Source organism: Clupea harengus, chromosome 22 (assembly GCF_900700415.2).
Source record: "Clupea harengus chromosome 22, Ch_v2.0.2, whole genome shotgun sequence".
Taxonomy (NCBI): Eukaryota; Metazoa; Chordata; class Actinopteri; order Clupeiformes; family Clupeidae; genus Clupea; species Clupea harengus.
The window spans coordinates 6,822,837-6,848,242 of record NC_045173.1 but is presented as its reverse complement, the minus strand read 5'-3'; the positions used below and the strand labels follow the sequence as shown (position 1 = coordinate 6,848,242).

The 25,406-nt window shown below is 42.1% G+C and overlaps 1 protein-coding gene and 1 long non-coding RNA gene across 2 annotated transcripts; one reads left to right on the top strand and one right to left on the bottom strand.

The window, feature by feature from the left end:
- Positions 1-4,918: 4,918 nt before the first annotated feature.
- Positions 4,919-19,177, top strand: smad1 (SMAD family member 1). The gene is made up of 7 exons (XM_012831325.2): positions 4,919-4,980; positions 11,364-12,049; positions 14,099-14,389; positions 15,210-15,326; positions 16,311-16,532; positions 16,770-17,026; positions 17,189-19,177. The coding sequence occupies exons 2-7, from the start codon at positions 11,650-11,652 to the stop codon at positions 17,330-17,332; spliced, it is 1,431 nt and encodes a 476-aa protein (XP_012686779.1). The 5' UTR covers positions 4,919-4,980; positions 11,364-11,649; the 3' UTR covers positions 17,333-19,177.
- On the bottom strand, positions 19,152-22,794 carry LOC116218376. The gene is made up of 2 exons (XR_004162811.1): positions 22,520-22,794; positions 19,152-21,567 (listed from the first exon to the last, which is right to left on the bottom strand). It is a non-coding gene; the product is annotated as an uncharacterized LOC116218376 (long non-coding RNA).
- Between the last annotated feature and the right edge of the window lie 2,612 nt (positions 22,795-25,406).

Sequence of the window (25,406 nt, the reverse complement as noted above, 5' to 3'; positions counted from 1 at the left end):
CTTATATATACCAAGAGGTATATTGCAGCTGTTGTGACTAGGCATGTAAAAACTGAAATATTGGTATATTTGATACTGTGAAGGCTCTGTCATAGGCTCTCTTACCCAATCCACCCCCCATATTAGATTTTTATTAGACAAGAACACCTGGTCGTGACCTCACTTCCCTTAATGGTGTCTTTTTGTAAGAAAAACAAATCACTCGCCGTTTGGTTTGGGAACTGAGGCTATTTTTTAGCCTCACAACCTGTGTTTAGAACATACACTATGAGAGGGGATGATGTCACCAGCCTGTTGCTTACAATAACCACCCCCCCACACGCACACACAACCAGATGAATGACATATCCCTCCTGAGAGATGACCTCACCATCCAGTTTTGAAGCAAAATTTGCGTGGAACCTGGGTACGTATTGTGAATTATGTCCATTTTTATATGATACCTGACGTCATTAGGATGTCCTGCTCTATATGGAGCATATGTTTGTCCTGCTTGGGTTTACTTTATGTGTGACTGGAAAAGGATGTTTAAATGTTTCATTATAGAAAAATTCTTCAAGTAGTAAAATCAATATGCAGCCTCAACAGATTTAATCTCACACGACACCGTTTACTGAGTACAATTAAAACGACAATCTCTGGGTAGAAAGAAATAACAATCATACATTTTTCTGTGAAACTGTTTACTATTTGATTTTTAAGTGATATTTGGCAATAATAGGATTTCATCTATGAAATTATATAATTTTACAATACAAAAATGCTTGAATTGGTTTGTGCAACTGAGACATTTAGAACTAGACAACAAATGAACTACATATCCCATCCTGAACCTTACACTTTGTCTCAGCATCTGAGGATGGTCCTTTCTCAAAATAAATTGAATTTTAGGCAGACAGTTAGAGCACACAGACTAATGCCAGTGCGATCTAAAGCTGTGTAACTCCACTCACCAGCAAGTGACCATAGCAGCTGTTGTGGTATTCCCAACCCCAAGTCTAAACTCCCAAATGTGCCTACATACCTCATGCAAAATGCTGGGGGTTGAGGGCTAGAAAATAAGACAACTAAACCACCCTCTTAGTAGAGTCCCAGGAACTGAAATTTGGGTGTGCAGGGGTCACTGAGGACATAGGAGGTGGTGGGGTGCGTGTGTGTGTGTGTTGGAAGGGGGTTGGGTGGGGTTGTCCAACAGTGTAAAGCCGCTTTGACAGTCCATAGGAGCAGCTCAGCTTACACGTACAAATACCATCTATTTACAAATGGCACATTGTTCATTTTAACAACTGCCAATCACTGCTGGACCTTTACTGAGTATGGCGCAGCCTAATGAAAGGTGTCAGCTGGTGTGTGTGTTCAGGGCACTCATCTCCTACACAAAGCGCACCCCCATTCCTCCTTTGCTACCTCCGTGCAATACTGTGTAACCATGACAATGACAAGGCAATTAAATGTTTCAGCTGCAGTAACTATAGTGTATTAGAGGCAGTCTTATGACAGACTTTGTGTTTTGAAGACTTCACACTATAAATAGTACATATTTATTGAGACAATCAGTTGTATGACACCTTCTCACAGTGATATTGTGGAGTATTGCATTGCACATTAAAGGTACAGTCTGCCATTCTGGCGAAAAGTTGTTAACATCTGAGCATAATAGCCAATGAAATCCCACCCCTCCCTTCCGTGCTCCTGAAGGAAGTTGTTGATTGGCTGGAACAGTGTATGGCTTGGTCTGAGCAGCTTTGTTTCCCATTTACAGAGCCAGGACTGTGTACAAACACCAGTTTTTTTAGCACACACACAGAATGGACAGAGGACTGTGAGAAGCAATTGGCTATACAATACGAAGGTGCTAACATGAACATTTTAATGCATGACCTCTTACCATGTCCTCCCGTGTGATGATTTCTTAAATCACAGAGTCACTGCCTTTTCATTATTTAAACAGCACTAAAAAAAACCCAAGCAGGGGTGCATTTCCCAGGTACGGCATCTCTTGGCATTCTATGAAGACTCGAAAGGTATACCTTACTAAAGATGTTTACTTTTCTACATGCGTTTCCCAAACCATCTCCCTTAAAGAGTTCCCTTAAAGGTAGAGTATGTAGGATTTAGTGGCATCTAGTGGTAAGGCTGCAGATTGCAACCAACCAACATTTAGAGAAACCTTCTGAATCCATGTTTCTGGAATCGAATATTGCCATGCACATAGGTTTGAGCATGCATGAGATGAGTAGGATGAGAGTATGTCAGATTGGAAAGATGAACATCAACAAGAAATAATATGCAGATCAAAATAAAAAATAAATCCACTTGTAGATAACTAATAGTTTTGTATTCACAAGGGATTCAAACTGATTGGCTATTTCATTTTATACCTATTTTTTTGTTTTATTTAATGAAGCACACAATGTAGGCCTAATGCATCTCAAATCTTGGCCTTACATCGCAGTCAATGCATACATCCGGATATCAACACATTTGTAGGCTATACAAACTTTTTTTCTGAGTCATGGTGTAGAGATAAACCTTCCAGAGGTATCTTGGGCTGACATATTGCCTCTTCAAGATATATCTTACGAACAACAGCATTAAAGGGGCTATATGTCGGCTACTGAGCTACTGGTTGATACTAACTACAGGATAGCCATGCTTACTTGGGTCCATTCGTAAATTCAGTCCAGCACTCTGAAAATGGATTGAGGCTCTGTAGTTTAAAAAAAAATGGAGCGTTCCATTTCTCCACAAATCAATAATCACTCTCTCATTATTTAATACAATGGGATTTTATCAATTAAAAACACCATTCCTAATAGTGTGGGCTTATGCTAGTCACTGCATCCTTGCTTTGCCTTGCTGTATTCAGTACATTGACTTTCACCAACACCTCTTGAGGTACAAAGTGGTATTATGAGAGGATAGGCTGGGGCTAGCTGGTTAGAATGCTAGCTTTAGTGAATATCTACAACTTTTCTTCTCATTGTCAGGGGGAAGGGGAGGGGGAGCTGCCATGAAAAGTTTGGAACCACTGCTTTAACTATAATCAACTGAATACGAGTACAATGTTGTTGGTGACACTTCCATGTTGGACGCAAGAGACAACTTCCACAGAACATATTTCACTATAGCTTCAGATCTGCTCTCTACCAACTTCTAGACTGTCCAGCTGATGTTGCCATTACACTCCTTAAAGCTGATTTCTTGCAAATCCTTCTCAAACAGTAATTCAAGCGAAATAGACTCTACATCTAAGAATTTCATAAAAGGTGTGATACAAGGAATGAAATCATTACACAGTGCTCCAAAACCACCACTCTTAATTCTGGTACCACTTTTCTTGTGCATCTCGAATCTGGTTTAAGAGCTTTGTGTATAAAGCGGAGAATAGGCATCATTCCATCTATCAAAGTCACCAACGCTCCACTGGGATAAAATGTAGGCTGGTATTGCAACCTCAGTTGTTTAGCATATTGATTCAAACTAAATTTACGTACACAGATTGCTTTATGGATAGCCTACACGTGGAACGCTAATTATGATTATGTTCCAACTAGGTGTCTCCTGGAAACAGCCTGATCTCTGCAGAAGTTAGCATACCCAACACCGAAATGTCAGCTGTTTCACATAGCTGCATTAACCTAATAAACGATAACATATTTAATAAAAATACCCAGTGATGTTTCATTGAATGAAAAAGCGTATTGACCGAGCATACACCGTCATCATACCTCATGATCCACGATTTATAATGTTACAAACACGCCACACATCCCATTAAAATAACATGACATACGGCTGAAATCGCTTAGTCTTTACTGGTTTTGAATTTGGAGTCTGTGACAGACATGGTCGTGTCGTCTGTTCTGTCTGGCATATCCTCACGCTCTTGACTAGCACTGTTTTCCCAGATTTCACATTCACGTGCAGCTTACTCGCGCCTCACTCAGACATTCTGTCGCCAGCCGTGTGACGTAACCAGCGCGCTCGGGACTTCCACTTTCGTTGTTTTCATCCGCCGAGAAACCGAGCCAGCCTTCAGTAGAATGTAGTTCCACCTCTCAAGCATTAACAGTGGTAGAGCCATCTGTAGATGGGAATGCATTTGGCACTTGAACTGTATTAAAACCGTAGTCACAATTTCCAGAACAAATATATGCTTGCACCTTTCAAATAAATACATATTTGTGTACAGATGTTATTTCAAAATATTTAATTTAGGCTGTTAGTGTTCACTAGCCTAAGGTGAATTTGTTGATAAAATATTCACCGCTGCTGACCACTGCATACTCAACTTTGTATGGCTATATTAACTGTCAAGTGTATAATATACAACTGATACAGCTAGGCTATTCAAAATGCCATAGGTGTCATTGCACTGACACAGCCTAATCTAGGTGGTCTGCAATAAGACATTTTGCCAGAACATGATTTTTCTTATACTCTAATCAGTAGACAACCCCTCACCACAAACCCACACACACTTTGAGAACACCACAAATAGATAAACAAAACGTATGATTGTATAGGGCTTAGACAAACGCCTGTGCATGCTCTTAAGTGCTTGGTTAAGCCTACAATCTGGTCAGTTTTTTAAGAAATCCACAATCTGTTCATTGTTCATCTCATCAATTAGTCACCAGAACTGTGCATTTTTTCATAATTATAAAAATTAATTTACAATCTCTCCAGAGTGTGTCTCTGAAGCAGACTGTAACAATACACTTGGCTAACAACTCTACGAAAGAATACATTGTTTCACAGTTACATAATCTCATTCCAGAAGGCCTGCAAACATTAGATGTGTAAAAAAAGTAGGTCTCCTTATTATCGCACCGCCCCTAACTGTATCCCGCGGTGTGATACCGTCTTCGCGCGGAGGGTGAGGCGGTTCCGCGACACACTGACGCCAGGCGAGAGCAGATTGAGCCAGGCTGTAGGACGGACGCGCGGAGGGAACGCTTAGAAGAGGCAGTCGAGGTATAGTAAACTTCTTCCAGCCTTCACTAACAAAGCACGTAAAGTTACAAAGACGCAGTGTCAGCACTATATTTACGCATACACATAAGAAAGGGGCATCTTATTCAGCTTACCGTTTGTATCTGAAAGTATCTTTGTGGAGCTACAAAACTTTTGTCTTTTATAAGGGACGTCGACAGCATGTTGGGGGTTTTCGTTACTGGAAACATTATATTGTGCAAAATACCTATGAATTTGTTTTCCTCTATTGCAAATATAGTTGACATCTATTAATGCATAGGATACATATCAGTCGATCTTCGATATTGTGTTTTAGTGTACTTACAATGTCTGGCTCTTGGTATAACGTTACCTCATTATTCTGTGTCTAGCATAGCCATAGATGTGGTAGGCTATCCTACAGTAAAGCTTTAATTTCTTGAAGGGGAGATGTTCTAGATGTGGTATTTTTTGATAAATGTTTTTTGATAAAGGTGTAGAATAAGTGATGAGAGACAAATAGATAGACAAATGTCATTGTGGCCTACATTTTAAGACACTCTCTATGTTTTTGGAGACAGTATGACAGTGATGTGTATTTGAGAGGAATATGCTATTTTAGCACACATTGTACAGTGTGTGTGTCTGTGTGCATGTGCGCTTGTGTGGGTGGGTGCTCTGTGGATGCAGAGGCTGTTAGTCCTGGGCCAGATCGCCTGACATCATTGAAGATGACATATCAGATTACTCAAAGGACGGGGAATTTGTCCTTGTCTGTGATTTGGTTGAATTGTTTTATTCTCCCACATTCCTCTCATGACTTTGGCTTATGTTTCCCCTTTGGGTTAGTCTGTCTGATGACTGGAGGTGTGATATTTGACATGGTCCACTTATAACATGCTATATATGCAGATAGAGGATTTATAAGAATCTTTTTTGTGTCTTTCTCTGAGGCTTTTTATGGGGTGCATTGCATCACCCAAACTCATCATAATCCTGTAATAAATATTAAAATATCTGTTTATTTACAAATGTAGTAATCTAAGTAAATGACAACTGTTCTTCACTGGCGTACTATAGAGGCTACATATCTGAAATACATGTATGCGGAGTCCCTCTGTTCAAGACAAATGTTCTCCAAGGGTGATCCCATGTGCATGTATCTGTGCCCCAGAATCTACCAGAAGTTATGATGAACAGATGAAGTGTATTTCCAGTGCATTTCTCCCTCCCTCCATTCATTCTTTTTCCTGTATATTTATTTATTTCCCCTCCATCACACCATCCTCTTCACTTCCCTCCATTTTTGGTTACATTCTTCAGTCAGTGTCTTTTCCGCCATCTCTTCCAGTCAGCCTCTCTTCTTCAGAGATACTGTGCTTCTGGGATGTCGAGAGTATTTGATCAAAAGCCTTTAGAAAAGGTCAGATTTACTGGCATGTGTCACCAGAGATAGGTCTAGCTGCATGACTTTTCCACCACCACTCCCCATCTCTTCTGTGAGGACTGTGCCTCTGTTTGTTTCTGTCTCCCCATTCCTTTCTCTCCCTTTATTTCTGAGCTATCTCTTCAACGTCTCAATTGAACTGCCAGCTCTTAATGGAGAGCCTCAGATCCAGGCCCCTGATAAATAATGTAGGTTCTCTATAATGCAGCGTCCCCTGGGAGCCCAGAGAGAGCACCATTACTGCCCCCTCATCCTCTGCTGCAGGGGGCTAAATTGATTAACAGCACTGAAGCAGCGCAAAATGATACATGCAGAAGTAGGGGTGGTGAGGGATAAAGCTTGTCATGTGATCAAGCTGTGTTAGCTTGGTAACGCTAAGTGAGCACGGTTTTGCACACTTCTGCTAGTGTTTTAGCATCGGGGTAAAATGTCATAATAGGTTATGTGCATGTAACAAGAGACCATTTGCCATTGAGTATTTTTAATCCTGGTTTTTCAATTATATGATCAAATTGAGTTTGGGTTGAGGATGCTGTTTGACTCTCTCATCAACCTTTATGCATGTCTTTGAGTTTGTTTTATACGGTAAATAACCTCTTGTGGATACATAAGATGCATGTTCTGTCTGTCTCATTATGGAAAGGCATTACTGTACACCTCACAATGAATAGCTTATAGTTCTTGTGTCTCGCATCCACATCAGTTTTCTTTGACTAGCATGTTAGACGATCTAAAACATCTATTGTCCGTAAGCACAAATACAATCAGTACACTGATATATATGTAGTAGAGTTAGCAGTACGTATAGATTCTGAGATTAGGGGCACATTCAGAATGCTCTTGAAGATGACAGTGAGTGTCATTGTGCTCTCTGGGTCCAGATGTTTGGCCGATGTGCTTTCCTGGAATTAGCCACAGAATTGGATTAAAAGTGTTTTTTTTTTTCTTTCATCCTATCCATCTGGTGGCAAACTGTGCAAGGTCTGTCAGAAATTATCAACGCAGACCAGTGTTTTCACGGATCAGTAAGGTACTCTTAGAGATAGCATAGGGCTCTCACTTGAGTTTTTGTTGAGCCTTATGTAGCCTTAGTTATATAAACACACCAGCATTTTGTTGAGAGACTGCACTGTTAAGCGTTTGGTATACTTCTGCGGACACAGTCTGCGTACGTTTTCCACGGTACAGATGACACACATTTCGTCATCCGCACAGTCCATATGGACTATCCATGCTGCAGCTGAATTTTGTGTCTGTACAGACATATCCGTATTGACTGCACATGTGCGAAACTGAGCGTGCAGTAGTGCCCATGCGGTTAGTACAGTAAGGTTGTAGTGCGCATGCCCTCAGTTTGTCCGTATCTGCTTGTCCACAACAGCAAAAAAATGAGTATACTTTGGACACACCAATGCGCATGTTCGTATTCATATTGTGCAAAGCCGTGTCCGCAGAAGTGTACCTCAGCTAAGTATGCTCACTGTATTGTACTAAATTAATTGAATTGAAACTGATTGAAGTTTTGTAAGATATCCAATGATTTCTATTGCTCTGGAACAGACATTGTGATTTGAATGTCACCATATGTCCATCGGACCACAGTGAGAGTCTGTATTCAAGGTCTGGCGCTTGAATCATCTCATCCAAAGTTGCCAACCTCCCATTTGCCCATGACAGAACAAAAGTCGTTGCCAACTTCCCCTATGCCCATGACAGAAGAAGAAGAGTCGCCAACCTCCCCTATGCCCATGACAGAAGAAGAGTCGTCTACCTCCCCTATGCCCATGACAGAAGAAGAAGAGTCGTCACTGAATGCGGAGTTAGGTTAGATAACAGCATGTTAGATGGAAAACAATTTTATTGTATGTCTGATTGTATGGTTACATTTTAAGTGGACGAACTTATTTATATTGTCCTTAGTCTCAGCTTTTCAAAACTGTAGATTCAGTCAAAATCACATACATTTGTGCAGAATGACTTCCCGGGGCTGTTCTGTTGAACTTGCCTAGTGTGGAGTGGCGATAACCTTCAGCATCACCTCTGTGCCTGTCCCCTGCACTCCTCCTCCATCCCGAAGAGAGGTTGTGCATCTGTGGCCGATGGACAGACCCCCGAGACCAGTTAGCGGAAAGGGTCACCACTCCCTCAATTGTTCCTCTCCTCCACCTGCATGGAGCCCTGATGCCTCCAGGAAGTGAGATCAGCCAGTGCTGAGAGCAGAGGAGGGGTCTTGCCATGGTGGCTACCCATTGAGGATATAAGATGTTTCCTTTGATGCCTCTTCATTGGATGAGAGAAGGATGTGGCTGCCTTCCTCTGCAGTCCTCCCTGGTAACAACACAGGTTCCAGGGATTTTAAATTAGCAGTTGGCGCAGAGATTGGACTGCTATGCTAAATATAGGGGAAAACTTTTTAGCTTTCCTGTCGCTGTGGACCATGATAGCAGCCACAAACCCCACACAACCCAGCCCCCCTCCTGGGATATAAACAGCACCTGTTTTCATAGCATGTCTCTCAATCTTCTTATGCCACACTCACAAACACATGCACACACATGCAGCCCGTGGGCACTCCGATCTGTAAACTGTGCCAATCTCCTAGCGCCAAATCCAAAAATAAGACTCTGTTCTCAAGGCTCTAGGACCCTGATGTGGAAAGGCCGTGATTTAGGAGTTGCTGTTTGTCTTCCTTCTTGGGAGATATAGGATTTTCAGACCTCAACCTGACGCACTTTTGAGATCCTCTTTGTGGCCCGGTTGTGAAAAGCGCTGCATGTATGAGGTGGCAGATGGCCTCTTTGAAAGGGCCATGGGTGATGCATGAGGCATAACTCACCATGTTACAGGCACATGTCTAGTCTGCTCTCTCCTGACTGATTCCAGTGCTGCTATCTGAGGACTTTGAAACACAGGGCTGTCCCTTCATGTGCCTTTTTTCTCTGATCGGATGTAATCGGCAACATTGGTGGTGGCACTGTGCTGCTGACTTGGTTGATTGCAGTTGGCTTAGTGAAATAAGTGCAAAAGTTTTTTCTATGTCTACTTTCAGATGCCCCAAACTATTTAAAGGGTGACAAATACCACATTCACACTTTTCGTAGAGTATCACATTACATGAATGCTGTGAGTCACCACAGCTTCTTTCTCGCCAACTTCAAAGCAGGGTGTGAACTTTCAAGTCATACGTTCCCGTTTCCCTCCAAATACCCACAATGCCTGTTCCTCTCTGCTAAACGAGTGTCCTGGGACATGCCTGAAAATGGCACATTTATGCCAAGTTCCACTATTATTTCCTTTCTTATTGTCACAGTTTGTGCTGATTGAAGTTTCTGACAAACTTCAACGTAATATATTTATTTGTACTTTTACTGGAAGAGCAAGCTGCATTTTGGTAATATTATGACAATGTTCATCATAAATGATCTGGTAACCAGAGATGGAAAGCTTAGTAGTAGTGTGGGCATGTCAATTATGACAATGTACCTAAGATATTATGCCAGATGTTATAACATACTTCCATACCCCCTTACACTGACACCTGCAAACATTGACATGTCATTAGTTACAATGAGAGAACCTCTCTACATCTGGGCCCGTATTCACAAAGCATCTTAGGACCTAAGTCTGGGAGAACTAAGAAGTAGTCGAGAGGACCTCCTAACTCCTAACAAATGGAAAATGCCAGTTTCTATCATCCCACGTTACAATGTTTTGGAATGCAGAATTAGGCTATGAAGCTTGTAAGGGATGCAATAACGTCAACCAATTGAAACCATCCACTCACTGCCGAAATGTAATTGAGTGTAAGGTTTGATTGTAAAGTTAAACCAGCTCCTGTGTAAACAAACATGTCATCATACACTGAGTTGGGGAGCGTTACAGCGTTACTGACAAAAAATATGTAATTTAATTACAATTACTAATCAAAATATTGGTGATTACAAAGGGGTTACATGGGAATATATTCTTAAATAAATAGCTTTAAAGCTTATATGGAGAATCTTACATTCATTCTTTGCATCTTTTCGCCGACAGGCTCCATTCATTTGGCAATATGTGCTCAAATTTTGAGCATTGTTTTTGATTGGTTCTCTTGTTTGAATTTGCACCACCAAAAAGTAATTTTGCTTAAGTAATTCAAATATTTACACGACTTATTGCATTTTTAACAGGGTAACTAGTGATCTGTAACCCTGATCATACAGATGCATTTTGAAAACTGTGTGAAGATACTTGGTCTGTGGGATTATTTCATGTACATGTCACATATTTATGTATTGTTCTTTGCGTTAGGCTATGAAGCACATGCTGTTGTGTTAGGAAAGGATCACACATAAACACAGTTGTAGCATCCACACAACTTCTCATTTACTGTTTTGCATCTTCAAAATCTCACTATCAGAACCAAGCAATGCAGTACCCATCACTCAGACATAACACAATGATTGCAGCAAAATAGAACAAGGCTAACTCAATGCATTACTGAAGACAGTGTGCAGACAAAACACATGCCTACTTGCCAGCACAGACCTGTCACTCATCAACCGAGGTCTTTGAGCTTGTGCATGAGACTTGGCATCAGTCATAGCAGTGGAGTCTTACTCTTAGCTAAGGAGTTCTTGCTTTTCCTTAATAAAAGTTAGTCTCAGCAGCTTTCTAAAAAGGATTTAGGAGAAAACTTTTAGTGTGACTCAGGAGGAGTCTTAGTGATAAGATAAAATGCTAGGTAAAAACAGGCCCTGATTTAGAGAAGCCTGATATGATGATATGAGTTTCAAATAGCCTAATGTAATGATGAAATCTGTTCATCAGTCCAAGATTATACTTATTGTAGCTCATCTGTTGTAGTGTTTTGTAGGGGAGAACAGAAATGCCTTATGCTTTAGTCTGTCTAGAAGGAAGGTTTTTGTCTAGTGTGCTAATACAATCTGTCTCTGTCTCCACTTTCTCTCACTAGGCTTCCTGAATATCCTTTCTGATCTCCCTGACCAGAAACTCCAGCGGACCAAGAGTTGTTTTGTGCGTTTCTGACTTGCCCCTGTGGACACCCCCCTCCACCATAAGTGTGTGTGTGTGTGTGTGTGTGTGTGTGTGTGTGTGTGTGTGTATGCTTATGCCCGTGAGAGCTGTGTGGGGATCAGCAGGAGTCCTCTCCTCTCTGTGAAAGGCCCAGACCAGGACAGGTGGTGTGGGGTGGGGTGGTGGGCGTCAGCTGCCTGGGCGTGCAAGGCAAAGCCGCCACCATGAACGTCACATCGCTGTTCTCCTTCACCAGCCCGGCCGTGAAGCGGCTGCTGGGCTGGAAGCAGGGGGACGAGGAGGAGAAGTGGGCGGAGAAGGCGGTGGACGCCCTGGTGAAGAAGCTGAAGAAGAAGAAGGGCGCCATGGAGGAGTTAGAGAAAGCCCTCAGCTGCCCCGGCCAGCCCAGCAGCTGCGTCACCATTCCACGCTCGCTGGACGGACGCCTCCAGGTGTCCCACCGTAAGGGTCTGCCACATGTCATCTACTGCCGTGTGTGGCGCTGGCCTGACCTCCAGTCCCACCATGAGCTGAAGGCACTGGAGTGCTGCGAGTTCCCATTCGGTTCCAAGCAGAAGGATGTCTGTATCAATCCCTATCACTACAAGAGAGTAGACAGTCCAGGTGAGGCATCTCCATTCAGCACAGCTCCGCTGTGTAGAGTAAGATTGTCATTACGCTGGAAATGTGTTTTTCTAAATAATGTGGCCAGAGTTATGCAGCTATGCCACCCATTTGAAACTGAGGTCTCATATAGTGCTTTGTTCTGCATCTTACTGGAAAAGCCTAGACACCTCTCTGGTGTTGATGTGAAGACCCTCCATATTAGGTTGTTGTTGCAGTGAGACTGTACATGTCTTCTAGGAATCACTTTTTTTCCATTCATCCCCAAACTTAAACATATTTCTTGACCATTTTCTCACTTCAGTCTCTACATATAAAACCTGGGGTCACTTAAAGCAGCAATAAGGAGTTCTGTTCCAAAACTAGCAAGCTAACTACCTAAAAGGCATGCAAAAACCTTGCAAACACCACCAAAAGCCCAGTTGACACCGATAGAAGCTTGCCAACACACTAACTGGTGTCTTTTGGCAGTATAGCTGGCAATGTCATCCTGTGAAAGCTTTTCTTCCATTTTTGCAAGGTGTTCCAGCCAGGAAACACAGAACTACATAGGGCATATCCTGGATGGCTGGTGGGAAAGACACAGGTGTTTATCTGTCCTTCACATGACCATATGCTATCAAAATTAATTTGAGGATGGTACCAAAACTAGTTGCCTATAAAATCATACATTGCATAGTGTTATTTTAATTGTCACCTAATTGTACTTGCAGTGACAAGTTTTATACCATGAGCACTAAAAAGCAATACAAATATAATAACAGAAGAGGCTGTAAACTCTGTGAAACCATTTATTTAAACCACAAATATTTCCTATTTTTCTATAGTCCAAATCTGACTGTATTGTTCTAGATCATTTCCGGTGTTTTGGTTTTTACCATCACCTCTGATTCACTTCCCTCATAACTAGTACATTCAACCTCCACTTAGAATCAGGTGCTCCATTATCGGCCTTCCCTTTGTCCTCTCACTCATCCTTCCTGTGGCCCCTGCAGATGTTCGTTCTGCTTCTCTATCTCTCATCTCAACCACATTTCCCCCCCCCCCCTGCTCTCACTGTCCACCATTTGTTAGCCAGGTGATTCTGCTGCAAAACACTTGTGAAGAAGGGCGGGTGGTGGAGGGGTGCACATCAAAAGCTCAACCCTCTTTTGTTGGCTAAGCAGAAGATGAGGGTCAGCTGACGAGAGAGAAACAGCTGTCCACAGGCTGTGGTGTGTGTGTGTGTGGTGTGCAGATCTGTGTGTGCATACATGTGGATGTGTGTGAGCAGAACGGGAGCAGGAAATTCCAGCCAAGGGGAGAATGAAGGCTTTGTTTCATGGCAAACTGTGTGTGTGTGTGTGTGTGTGTGTGTGTGTGCGCCGTGTGTGTGTGTTTGCATGTCTGTATGTGTGCGCGTGTGTGTGCTGTTGCCTAGCAGGCACAAGTGAACATGTGGCCGTGGAGAGGAAGAGTGGTACAGGAACTCCCTCCCTCGCACACACACATTCACAGATACACTCAAAGGCACATGCACTCACACATTCACACACAATAGGAGGAAGCAGAGGTTGCTTAGCTTTAGTGTTCTTGTTAAGGGTCAGTTGTAGTCAAGACGAGGACACCTGTCGGCCTTCCAAACACAACCCCTCCCCCAGTGCGGAAAGAAACAGATGCAGCCCATAACTCCCAAAAACGATTGTGTCAGCAGTATTTACATATGTAAATGTAGTGACATGCCAAACTGGCCTTTTGTTGCCACCATACCTCATAACAAGACTAATTTGTCACTTTGGGTTTTCCTTCGTCAAATAACATAGCTATTGTGTATCTATGGAGTAGGTTTGCTGTTTACTTCACAGGGCCGAAGTGATCGCTCAAGTTGATGCTCTGAACCAACGAGACACATTTCTGTATAAGTATCCTGTTGTCTGTTCATTGAACATTTGTTGATAGAGTCCATAATTGTTTCTCTGCAAACGTGCCAAAGATAAAAGCCCTCTAGTTCCTTATGAAGGAGGAGACGTAAATGATTTCTGTGGAGTAAGCTTCTCCTTTCCTTCTCAGTGCTGCCCCCTGTGTTGGTACCGCGCACCAGCGAGTTCAACGCCAAGCTGAGTATGCTGCCTCGCTTTCGGAACCCTTTGCACCAGACTGAGCCTCACATGCCTCAGAACGCTACCTTCCCCGACTCCTTCCCACAACAGCCACCACAACCACCTGTCAGCAGCCTGCCCTTTGTTCCACACTCGCCCACTAACAGCTACCCGAACTCCCCCGGCAGCAATGCAGGCAGCGGTGCCACTTTACCACAGTCCCCCTCCAGCACAGACCCTGGCAGCCCCTTCCAGATGCCAGGTGAGATGTCTTCTATTGCATTTGAAATATTCATCATAATGGTATATAACAAGCTATATATGTTATATATTTTGAGTAATATCAACACAATGAAATTATATTGTATGGGTATGTATAGTTTGTGGCTTCTTGAGGAATCTTGGAGTTGGTAGTATCTAGGCACAGGGTAAAGGATAACAACAATATAATATAATATAACAAAAACAGTTATCACATTCCTATCATTTGCACACGTCCAAGATGTAGTCCTAATAGACTAAGCTAAACTATAGAAATAGCTCTCAAAGAATAGATATTTTTCAATACTTCATATCTTAATGGGAATACATTGACTGTCAATGGCTAATCAGCTAGTTAGTGTATGGTTCATTCCAAAAATGCAGAGATTGTTTCATTGGATGGGGAAATTCTTTAGTTCTTGTTTGTTTCTTATGGTACTAATACTTGTATTTGTTGGACACTGTCATCACCCAATTAGATATAATTACTTAGTTAAGTGAAGTGTCACATTCTTCTGTGGGCTGTTATCAAACTAACTTTATAATCCATGTAATTCAGCTAAAGGATGTTCCTCTAGCAGTACAGTGTGTGCGCTTCAAAAAACTGTAAATGGGAAACAAGCAATACACTATCTCAGGCAATCAACAATAAGGGCTGCTTGTGCTTGAATGTTTCTTCAGGAGCGCAGAAAGGAGGGGTGTATTTGATTGGCCGCTTATGGATGTGTCAGATTGTTTTAAAACATTCACTTAACACAGTATGGGTGGAAAAATACCGTTGAGCTAAGAAAGTATTTGTGTGTTCATGTTTTAATGTACAGAAACCCCTCCACCTGCCTACATGCCACCAGATGAGCCAATGACCCAAGACTGTCCTCAGCCAATGGACACCAACCTGCTGGTTCCCTCTCTGTCTCTTGAGAACAGCAACCGCCCAGGTACTCTAGCGGAGCTGTGTGTCAGAGGAGCAACCTAACACTGAACAAATACAGTTCACTGAATTTAACTGTTAGGAAGGCATCACTAGTCAAGAATTTGGTGTTTGAAAGCAGAGCTTTAAATGTGTATCACTTGAGATGTAAGTCAAAGAAAGGTCTTAAAAAAATATTAGGCTCTTTTAAAGGCAAATAAATTGATGCTTATGTAATTTCTAAGTCACTTTTTCACACCATAAACATTGCATAATGTTAGTAGATCTGGCCCTAATCCTATAAAATACTACGGTTAAAATTAGCATCAGTTACAGACCTACAGTTCAAGGATGCTAGCAGAAACAATTTCACTTAGGAAATGAGTGCAGATGGAAGACAAGGAAGTGATGAGTTTTTTTGGGTGGGTGTGTGGAGGGCCAGTGGGAGGCTTTGGCAAGCTGCATCCTGAATGAGTGTGTGAGTGGGTGGGGTAACTACGTTCACACTTCTATTGTTGGAAGCCTCTGGAAAAAGGGGCCTAGACAAAACACACCTGGCGAGCAGGGCTGCATTACAGAGGAAGCAGGGGAGAGGTATGTGCTAGATAAACACTGGCAGCTCCCTGTCCACTGGCATTGTGTAGCTGGCAGAGCCTGCCAACAGATACCGCTTTGAGTAGAGGGCACAGAATCAACAGTCAGCACTTGCACACATCACACACATACAACGACCAGTGTAAATATCTACATGTGTCTATACATTTATTTGGATGTGACCCATGTGATGTTGTAATGCCTGTAATGTAAAGCCTGCTAAAATACAATTAGTGGTTAACAGTGCTCACCTACAATTGATTATTGTATTAGTTGGATGGCTTCCTTTTTTCGAACTGTAACCAAGTGACTATGATTCGATAAAATAGCTATTAAATTAGCCATATCATCTAGTGTTGTTCCATTCCATTCTGTGTGATTGTCAGTCATTGTGCATGTCTGTGCATTTGTCTTGCAGACGTACAGCCAGTGGCCTATGAGGAGCCCAAGCATTGGTGCAGTATTGTTTACTATGAGCTGAATAACCGTGTGGGCGAGGCCTTCCAGGCATCTTCTACTAGCGTGCTGGTGGATGGCTTCACTGACCCCTCCAATAATCGCAGCCGCTTCTGCCTGGGCTTGCTCTCAAATGTCAATCGCAACTCCACCATTGAGAACACACGGCGCCACATTGGCAAAGGTACAGCTCAAAGCATGAATGGGTCATGTTACTGTATGTGGCGCGGCAGAGAGCACTGGTCTTTACTTCTACTAAATACCATAATTGTCATAGTCATTCACTAGTGTCCTTTTAACTCTGTATACTACTGTAGTATGAGTAATAAAAACAAATGACCAGCTCCAAACAGTCAGGGAAGCAAAGCATATCTGACATTGAGATGTATTCATAGTGATGTCCTTGCTGATCTCTCTACAGGCGTGCACCTGTATTATGTGGGTGGAGAGGTGTACGCTGAGTGTCTGAGTGACAGCAGCATCTTTGTGCAGAGCCGTAACTGTAACTACCACCATGGCTTCCATCCAACTACGGTCTGTAAGATCCCTAGTGGCTGCAGCCTCAAGATCTTCAACAACCAGGAGTTCGCCGAGCTGCTGGCCCAATCTGTTAACCACGGATTTGAGGCTGTTTACGAGCTTACCAAAATGTGCACCATTCGCATGAGTTTTGTAAAGGTATTGCATACACTTCTGGCAAAAACACACAGTCTACCTTTCTATACTGGACCACAGATCATCCCTCAACACATACAGACAAATGATACTTACAAGTCTGACATAATGCTTATTGTACTGCTCTCCTCTCTTATTTTGCTCTGTTCTGTCCTCTTGCTGCAGGGTTGGGGCGCCGAGTACCACCGGCAGGATGTCACTAGCACCCCCTGCTGGATTGAGATCCACTTGCATGGCCCACTGCAGTGGCTGGATAAGGTCCTGACCCAGATGGGCTCTCCTCACAACCCCATTTCATCGGTGTCCTAATCAGAACTGAGCCTGGGTGTAAGGGTGGGTGGGGGTGGGTTAAATCAGAACACACACCCCCTGGGTATCCACAGCAGTAGTTTGACTGATAGGCAGGGGGTAGCTCAGGTGGGTGTTTGTACTCAACTTCAGAGGATGCATTAGACCAGTTCTAGAGGGCCAGGGTGTATGTTGGTTTCTTGTTCTTATCGCAGTCAAGTTGCTTCAACCAGTCCCTTTGTAAGCTTTATGAAAACTGGTCCACACCCTGTCCCTCAAGAACAGGTCTGTGCTGCTCTGTTCTACTTGAAGGAGGTCTAACTAGGGCATATTGGGGTAAAAAGACTGACTGGGGAGTTTTCAGAGTTGAGTTGTTATTTGGGAATCTGGAAGATACTTGATTAAAAACTAAATGTGTGACCAAGCGTAATAAAAAAAAATCAGACTAGCATACTCATTGCCAAGTATCCTTCCTCTAGAATCTTCTGGTGGCCTTCTTTTTGTTATAGCATTTGTTTACCTTTTTTCTGTCTTTTCTTCCGTTTCTCCTCCACCTTTTTAAGTTTACGTCACAGTATTCCATGTGGGAGCCCCTGGAGAGTTCCATGGGGAGTTTGGGACAGTGGGTGGGGTGGGGGGAGGCATTTTTTTAATGTGTACAGACTCGTACAGAGTAGTGAGGGAGATATGGAGGGGTGTATCAGTTGAATAAAAACTGAAAAAAAAAAATTAAATTAATGTTAAAATGGATTCATCACTAGATTTTAGATTAGATTGAGTTTACATATTCAGGTTATTACATAAACCAATGCAACAGATAATTCTAGGTGGTTATGTCAAGATGGTGAGAGGAATGTCACAGAGATTGTTAAGTAAGTGACAGAAGGAATTAGAGACACATGATCTGCTCTTTAAAGGACATCCAAACATGCAATGGTGTGATTTCCTGCCTACAGACATCAGTGTGACTCGTCATGGTGTACTCTTTTCAACATACTATTATTGTGTCTGAGGGAATGTGCAAGTTGGGAAGAGCCATTTTTTTATTCTGTCATCGTTGTGCATAAAACATAAATCAGCTTTTTGGAAGATTGCCTCTAAATTCCAAATTCATATTGTTAAATGTCCCTAATTTTTCTGTAAAAGCGAAAATAATTGTGGTGGGTGGGGTTGTAGATATGAGTGGGTGGTCATTCAATTAACATGTTTTGCTACATGTTTCAGTTGTGTTCAAGGTGAGACAAAAGATTTGGTTTTTAGATACTCTCATCCCCTAGACTAAGTGCTATGCAGTCTTTATCTTTCTTGCTTGTTTTATCCAAGTTTGTTTGGTCACGTAAAGAATATTTTAAGCCAACCATGTATAATTTTCTGGAGCAGCAGAAAATACAACCAAGTCACTACTGACTTGCACAGTGAATACCATAAAGATGCACTGCATTTGTTTCTTTGACTGAATCTGATTTAGCTGAAACTATGTACCCATTTAAACAGTCATGTTCTGCCTGAGCCTGTCCAGATCAGTTCATACTAGAAAAAGTCAACATTTCATATCTGTGCTCTTGTGAGTTGCTGTGGGTTACGAAGTTGATATTTTCTAGTAAATGCAATCGAGATAATACTTATTTCTTGTCCATTGTTTAGGCAAACAGAAATCCCATCCGGTATTAATGTAAACATTTTTGTATTTTTGAGATGTTTTACTGTTTTCTTTTTTATATGCACTTTCACAGATGGCTCCTTTCTGCATTTGTCTTGTTTGTCTCTTTTTTTAGCTGTTTTTGCTAGTAGTATTCCCAGAAAGCAGTTTTATTCCATGAATATCAAGTCTACTGGAAGATTCAATAAAAACTGTTTCTTTATTAATGCATATTGTCTCCATTCTTCTACACCATTGCAAGTGCCGGGTCCCATATTTGATATAAGCAACACTGATGACAAAGCCTGTGGATCCAAAACGAATTTCTTTATCTAAAACCAACTAAGGATAATTCTGTTACCTGCCAGACCAGGCGAAACACAACATGTTTTTGAACATGTAGTGCTGGGCTGAACGTCTCTTATGGGACACCGATTCGTCCTCCAACTCACTCAGTGGTAGGCTACTTCCTGGAGATAAAGATACTAGATAAAAAATGTGCCTATTATTAAAGCTTCATTATAAAGCATGGTAGAGCAAATAATATGGGATCGTATTGCATTCTGTAAACGCAACCAAGTTCATGAAACCTCATTCATCTTTTCATCAGCCTAAATTCAGAGAGCCTTAGTTTTCAATTGTTTTTTTTTTCAGCTAAATGTTTGAAACATGCTGTTTTTTTGCCTTTGCTCCTATTAATGTTAATTAATTTATTCCAGTATCTTCGAGTTGCTCCACACTTTTTCATTGAAAGACATGAGGACCCTTCAAAATCAGTCTGACCATAACTGTTGTTCAGATGCCGAACATTTAATGGATAATCAAAATTCCATGGATGTTTGGATGGAACAAGGTGATTGAATTTAGATTTGTAAACTATTGTTTCAGTAACTGTTTGCTAATATAATCTTCTCTTTTTAAAAGCTTGGGTTATGGGACTGGACCCAGAGAGAGCAGCCCATCTTTTCACACAGGCAGCCCTTCCAGACAAGCAAAATATGGAGCCCCTCACAATCACCCTAACCTTGTGGCCACACAAGTGACACAGAAGGAAGACAAATGGGCTCTCCCAGCTCGTGGTTACCAGGTTACAGAACTAAACAAGTAGGCTAAACACGATTGCTCATTTGTTTCAACAACGTGTCACGGTGCCTTCACTCCCATTGGTGGTCACCGTGTCACGTCATTCTGTATTTGCATAAACTAGACCTCTAGCCTATTTCTGCCCAGTTGGTGATGCAACGGTCATTTGTCTCTTGTCACTGTATATTGTCACCTCATTGAAAATGGACGGAAGCTGGTCACTTCATTCTACAAAAGACAGAGGGTGGAGTGGGCAAGGCCCCTAACTTGCAGATTGATTGGGGAAAAACCCTATTAGATGTGGGGCCCTAATTTGATTGACAGGCAAGGAGAAAAGTCCATTGCGCATGAAATAAAGCATGTGGGGGCATTGCGCTGACCCACCCATGTTTACACTTAGGATCTTGCTCATGGTATTAAATTAGCTAAATGACTTTGCTAAGTTATTAAATTCGCTTTAGTTCATGCATGGCGGACTTTGGTCATTGCCAGTTGCCCGTCAATGAAATTAGGGGCCGTGAATGTATCATGTTAGGCCTGAACAGCTGTGAAATTGAATGTACCTGTAGAGCATTGACTGATATTTTGGTTGAGGTGACTTTCACTTAATCATCTTTAGAACATCATAGATATCGCTTACAGTTGTTTTTTTGTGAAAATGATGTAGTGTAACTTTATCACAGGTCAAAATGTACTATTTGTATAATGCTGTTGGCATAAATGCCATGTGCTGTCCATTGGGATGTAAGCCCTCCAGACATTTTTCACACTAGATTTGTCTTTGAATGTGTTTCTCTGTTATTTGACAGTTTCTCCTCTTAACGAAGACTGCTTTCTTTCGAGGGGGAGAGGGAGCACCTAACTCCATCAACAAGTTAGGAGCTCCTGGAGAATGACATTTGTGTCACTGCAGGAAGGATAATTGGTCATTCTTTTTTAATTGGGGGCCCGTGTCTCACAGGCCTTAGCACAAAAAATCGTCCACATACTTTTTGGTGTCAATACAGAGATAGACTGTGTGGATCAGGTTGTCCAGGATGTCTTAGCACTGGTTTGGATGAACCTGTCGTGATATGCTCATGTCCCCTCTCCCCACTACCCTAAGCCTTGCTCTTCTATGCCATTCAAGATTGATAGCTTCTCTTCGTTGTCTGTAAAACGATATGCAGTATAATCATTCTAGTCATTTAATCTTGCTAGTTAAAGGAGCAATATGTAGCCGGAACACCAAGTGTTTAAAATCGGTACTGCATTCTAAATTCAAAACATTGGAGAGCATTATCTCCCCAGACACTGAACCTACAGGAACGAGTGCAAGACATTAAACTTTGACAATAGCAAGCGACAACGAGTCCTTCTGTTCTTCCTTGTTGCAGCCTGATGTAGATCTCAGTTATGAAGTGCCCTCACCAGTGTCAGGTGAAGCCAGTGAGGGCTGGTCAGGTGCCGCTGATACGAGAGGCAGAAGGCGGAGAGGATGAGCTAGAAAGAAGAGAAGATAGTACAGGTCCTAGTGGTCCAAGAGGCAGAGGATCTAGAGGAAGAGCAACAGAGAGAAGAAAGAGTGTAGGAAACTGATATCTGTGAGCCATCTCCACTGCCCACACATACACACAGAAGACAATACATGCAAGCATATTGTTACATTAGCAAGGCATTTCAGAAACAGGTCTGGTTCACCTCGAGATAAAAGGTTGTTCAGTTATGCTGAATATTGAAACTTTGTTGAGTAGTAGTCTAAAACTACTACACAGACATAGTGAGCCGCACAGTGTAAACATGGCAGACTCGCACTTCACAGCAGTCTAATGGACTTGTCATTATTATTCTATGTTATAGGGAGTGACAATCCGTGAGATTCAGTGTCACGTATGTGAGATATGAGAAATGTTGAAAATCTCACCAGACTTGACAGGTACAGAGAGGAAGAGCCAGAGGAAGAACGACAGAGTGTCTAATGCTGGCAAAATTTGACCACATCCATTGATTGTCACAAAATTGAACGAACTCTTCTTAAACGGATATGATTTCTATTCGGTAAGAATAAGATAGATAAATAGCTATTAGCTAAGGATGGGCTAAGTTACGTCACTCCATTTGGACGTCAGTATTCGTTCAATGTATAGAGTAATCAATTAAATTGAGTAATTTAAGTCAAACTGTTGAATATTTCTGTCACCGTTAGTTGTTGCCGAGGTAGTAAACAGTCATGGTCCTCACTCCTCTGATGTGACTGACAGCAGTAGGCTACACCAGCGTGTGTTAGCATGACAGTGTTAGCCAGCTCTACTTGGGATCACTTCATTGGCTGTGTCTCAGATACCCGCTGCCTTAATTAATAAGGCACACCAGCTGCACACATACCACAAAGTATGAATACTATGAGTAGCCTACTACAATTACTTATAATGCCCATCCCTACTAGTAGCCATGATAAATTAGTTAAGCTAAGCTAACTTTTGTTGAAGCTCAATAGGCCTACTTACCTGTTCAGAAGAAAATGAGCCAACTCTCTGGTCATGCAGCTTTTTAAAAGGATGCTGAGGCGTTGATCCAGTTTGTTTGCTTACTTCCATGGTGGTAGAACACTGTGTTCGCGTTCTTATGTGGCAACCCCCGGGTGTCTAAATGGTACTGGAAAAATGGACCACGGACCAGTGGTACACGTGTATTTGTTGACAAGCTGAAAGATATGGAACACCTGTTGTACCCAATTCAGCACCCCCGGCGTCAGATGCACCCCCTCGCGGGAGCGCGCACCACTATCTTGATCGGAAAGGAAAGCAGTTCGCCTAAACAAACGCAGGGGAAAATACTATAATACGATTTCATTATTTGTGAAAGAGATGGAAGAGAAGGACACAAGTGATTACAGTCTTTAAAACTGTTCTAAAGAGTACAAACAACCGATGTTTTTCTTCCAAAAAACTCGGATAATAGCGAACGCAAAAGAACACCTTTTTGTTCTGTGGAAATATATAGCCTACCCCAGCCATGACTACAAAATGAATTAACTTAATTTTGCTTTGAGCAAGTTGAATGTATTTGACACGGCGTTTCACAAGAGTAAATATGATTCTAGCATTTCTTGCAATTCATAGGTTCAAAATTAAGTGCTTTTAATTGGGTTAACCTGTATATAGGTCGAAACAATAGCCTTCTGATCCTGAATATCTTGATGAAAATGTAATGTGATCTATGCCTGATAGACAAGTCATAACCTATGTGTGTTTCTCACCATTAAAGGGCATATTCTCTTCATCAAATAGCTACACTTGTTTTTGTGAAATTAAACATTTTTCTTGCTGCTTTATAAGATAAAATATAATAAACCAATTCCACATCCACCACTGACGTATCTGTTGTCAGACCTATCAAACTCATAAATATCTTGGCACCAATTGCATGCAGTTAAAAGCACCAATAGTGAGGTCAAAGGAACAAAATGATGCAGATGGGGTGCATTTCATGGCAGGCCTTGTGTTCCATTTCCTGTGATATGTACCCCCAGCATAACTCTTACTGTGAAGCTGTCACACGCACTAAACTGACTCTGGTTACACATACTAGTCTCATCTGCGTACCGTGAAAAGCATTTGATGCTAGGATCAACAGAAAAAAAATCGAGGGGGTGCGTATCACAGCAGAGCTGGTTTCCTACCTGCCAGAATGTGCACCCCCTGCTAACTTTTACTACGAAGGTGGCACATGCATGAAACTGACTCTGCTTAGACATACTAGTCCCATGTGTGTGTACTGTCAAAAGTATTTGATGCTGGGATCAACAGGAAAAAAATTAAGAGGGGGTGCATATCACGACAGGCCTATTTTCACACCAGGCAGAATAAGCACCCCCTCTTAACTTTTACTAGGAGAGTGGCACATGCATAAAACTCACTCTGCTTACTCATACTAGTCCCATGTCTGTACTCTGAAAAGCATTTGATGCTGGGATCAACAGAATTCTTTTAAAGGGGGGGGGGGTGCATATCACGACAGGCCTATTTTTACAACAGGCAGAATAAGCACCCCCTCTTAACTTTTCCAAGGAAGATTTATGAAATGGACTCCCCTCATCAGTCCTGTTTGTACTCTGACAAGTACAGTAGTGATGCTGGGAGAAACCACTTTCATGAAAATAATGTAATTGTTGAATTGAATTAGTTTTTATTTTTACACTGAATAGTATTTGCATATGAAATGAATAGAAATGTAGGCAACATTCCTCACTCCCCACCATCGAGGCTGTCCAGCACAGAAGATGTCTGCGGAGGGCGCGCAGCATCACCAAGTACAGCTCCCACCCTAACCGTTCCCGCACTAGCAGGTTCAGGAACAGCTTCTTTCCTGGGGCTGTCTCCCTGCTGAACTCTGCACCTCCCCCCACCCCCCCGCTGAACCCTGTAACATCACCCCCCCCCCCACACACACACACCCCCCCCTGGCACATCGACCCCCAGTGACTGTACTCCTCCCGGCCTTGACGGCCATGCACCTTGACCCACCTGTTCATTTGCACTGACTGCTTTATACTGTTTTACTGTACTCCACTTATGCCCTCTACCTCAATCCACTTCACTCCACACCACTTGTTCTTCACCTGTCTTAACTGCATTTTACATTCATAGTCTGATCTGCACTCCCCTCTGCTATTTAGCAAAACTGCTGCTCGCTATTATCCGAGTTTTTTGGAAGAAAAACATCGGTTGTTTGTACTCTTTAGAACAGTTTTAAAGACTGTAATCACTTGTATCCTTCTCTTCCATCTCTTTCACAAATAATTAAATCGTATTATAGTATTTTCCCCTGCGTTTGTTTAGGCGAACTGCTTTCCTTTCCGATCAAGATAGTGGTGCGCGCTCCCGCGAGGGGGTGCATCTGACGCCGGGGGTGCTGAATTGGGTACAACACCGGCAAAAGACAGCAGAAGCCAAAGAAGAATGTTGATTGACAAGGTAATATCACAAGATTTTACACAAATATCACTCTGCATAGTTCTATTTATTGTGACATCGGAGATGAACGCTAACATAACTAAAAAAATTACAACATTTAGTGTTGCTGAAATACTACGTTTTTAGCCTATATACATTTTTTTATCTTAAAGTTTGAATGTGGAGTATGTGTAATATAATAAAATCTTGTTGACGAAGATCAAACTGATGATCGAACTTTTTGGCGTGAGATAAATTGATTTGGATGCTAGCCTGAGTCGGGACTGAGGGTGATGACTTTGGGCATCTGAAAAAACTACAAATATCAGAGACAGGGATGACACAGATAAGGTTACAACCTACGTCGTATTCTTTCATAAATAACATTGGCAGGAATGTTTATGATTAAAAACTAGCGAATACTTTTCGAACACAACCA

Excerpts from the sequence above, each read along its gene's own strand:
- smad1 (XM_012831325.2), top strand. The coding sequence starts at position 11,650 with ATGAACGTCACATCGCTGTTCTCCTTCACCAGCCCGGCCGTGAAGCGG. Across the intron at positions 12,050-14,098 it reads CAAGAGAGTAGACAGTCCAG|TGCTGCCCCCTGTGTTGGTA; the intron begins GTGAGGCATCTC and ends TTTCCTTCTCAG. Across the intron at positions 15,327-16,310 it reads TGAGAACAGCAACCGCCCAG|ACGTACAGCCAGTGGCCTAT; the intron begins GTACTCTAGCGG and ends TTTGTCTTGCAG.